We start from the raw sequence: 1748 nt of genomic DNA, 5'->3' as shown, positions 1-1748 counted from the left end.
GAATGTCATGACCGGGCCATGGCCAGACCTCCATGTTCTTCACTCCCACATAATGCCATTGGCAGGGGCAGGAGAAGGTACAGGTGTCTTCCCAGCATGGATCACAGGGAACATGGGTCACCAGGGCTCTTCCCAGTGTGGGTTCTCCAGTGGGGGATGAAGCTAGAGCGGTGCATGAAGCTCTTCCTGGAGCTGGGGCATTTGCAGGGCTTCCCTTACCGGTGACTCCACTGCTTTCTGGTCAAGTTCAAGCTCTGGGGGAAGTTCTTCCCACACTAGGGACACTCGCAGGGCCTCTCCCCAGTGTGGATGTGCCGGTGCCTGATGAGGTGGGAGTTGCGCTTAAAGCTCTTCCCACAGTCAGGGCAGCGGAAGGGCCTCTCCTCGGTGTGAATCCGCTGGTGGCAGAGGAGATCTGAGCTGGTGTGAAACCTCTTCTGACACTCAGGACACTCCTAGGGCCTCTCCCCAGTATGAATGCATTGATGGATGATGAGGTTGGATCTGCAGCTGAAGCCCTTCCCACACTCCCCACACTCGTAGGGCCATTCCCCGGTGTGGATCATCTGGTGGCAGATCAGGTGGGAGCTCTGCCTGAAGCTCTTCCCACACTCCAGGCACTCGTACGGCTTCTCCCCATCATGAAGCTGCTCATGGACCAGCAGCTCCGAGCTCTGGCTGAAGCTCTGCCCACCTTCCTGGCACAGGGTGGGTCTTTCCTCCTCAGAGCACCCTGGGCTGGCTTTGAAGCCCCTCCTCCTGTGGAATCTCTGGGGCTTTTCCTTCCCGTTGGATTCCTGTGCCATGGAGCCGCTCAAAACAGCCTCTGCCATGAGGTTCTGCTGTGGGGATTTGTCCTCCCTGGTCTCCATCCTCAGCTCCTGGTCTGGGGGAGGAAGGACAAGGAGAGGATGGGATTTGCCTGCGTGCCAGAGGGAAGGGGAAGGAGATCCCCCCAGTGCATTCCCGGCAGGACGGCGTTGGCAGCGGGGCTGTCCTGCAGCCAGGGGCCATGCTGGGCTGGGAGATGGAGCAGGAGAGAGGGGGAAAGGGGCACTGACTTCCTCCTCACCTGCCTGGTTGTCCCTAGGCACCTTTCTCTTCCTCACAACCTTCTCCTCCATCCAGACAAGGTTTGAGGATGGGAAATTCTGTTTTGGGAGGAAAACAAGGGATAAGCACGTTGAGTTTTGTACTGGTTTGAGGGCAAACCAGGGGGAGAGGCTAAGCCAGAATTACAATTTAATAAGAAATTAAAATCAAAGCAATGATACAGAAACCCTGGCTTACACGGACAGAGTCAGGATATAACCTGACACACCATTGGTCAGGGTGGTGGTAGCCGTCTGATGAAATGGTGGCTGCAGTCCTGTTGGAGTGATGAACGTGATTCTGTCAAAGCAGTGATCCTGTAGAAGGGTCTGGTCTTCCTCTGAAGGTCCAGTGGTGGTTATGGAGCTCTTGTCCTCTGGGAATCCAGTAGGCAAGGTACTCCTGGTGTTGCAAGGGTGAGATTATATCCAGGTAGGAATGCTTGGTTCCTCCCCCTGGGCGGAGCATCCCACAATGGGATGATGTAATTTTATCAGTCCTGCAGTGACACTCAATGGCCCATTAACAGAAGATGGCCCCTGGAGGGCGTTATCAGGGCTGAGTCATGGCAGAGATAAAGAACACTGCCCCACCTGTTTATAACAGCTTATGAAGATGGTGACTGAAAACATACTTTTGGTTACATCTTACATTGT

At 54.8% G+C, this 1748-nt stretch overlaps 1 protein-coding gene across 1 annotated transcript; it reads right to left on the bottom strand.

Annotated features, from left to right (window-relative positions):
* Positions 1-275: 275 nt before the first annotated feature.
* On the bottom strand, positions 276-1217 carry LOC128820936 (zinc finger protein 391-like). The gene is made up of 3 exons (XM_054001776.1): positions 1073-1217; positions 595-886; positions 276-420 (listed from the first exon to the last, which is right to left on the bottom strand). Exons 1-3 carry the CDS (start codon positions 1122-1124, stop codon positions 276-278), a joined length of 489 nt encoding a protein of 162 aa, XP_053857751.1. The 5' UTR covers positions 1125-1217.
* Positions 1218-1748: the final 531 nt, after the last annotated feature.

The sequence above is a fragment of the Vidua macroura genome, chromosome 32 (assembly GCF_024509145.1).
Source record: "Vidua macroura isolate BioBank_ID:100142 chromosome 32, ASM2450914v1, whole genome shotgun sequence".
In the NCBI taxonomy this organism is placed as follows: Eukaryota; Metazoa; Chordata; class Aves; order Passeriformes; family Viduidae; genus Vidua; species Vidua macroura.
Note: the sequence above shows the minus strand (reverse complement) of the source record. Positions and strands in the feature narration are given on the sequence as shown.

Bases quoted from the DNA above. Each gene is read 5' to 3' on its own strand.
- LOC128820936 (XM_054001776.1), bottom strand. From the start codon at position 1,124: ATGGAGGAGAAGGTTGTGAGGAAGAGAAAGGTGCCTAGGGACAACCAG. The intron at 887-1,072 runs GTGAGGAGGAAG...TTCCTCCCCCAG, and splicing joins GCCTAGGGACAACCAGGCAG to ACCAGGAGCTGAGGATGGAG. The intron at 421-594 runs GCAGAGCTCCCA...GTTTCACACCAG, and splicing joins GAGTGTGGGAAGAGCTTCAG to CTCAGATCTCCTCTGCCACC.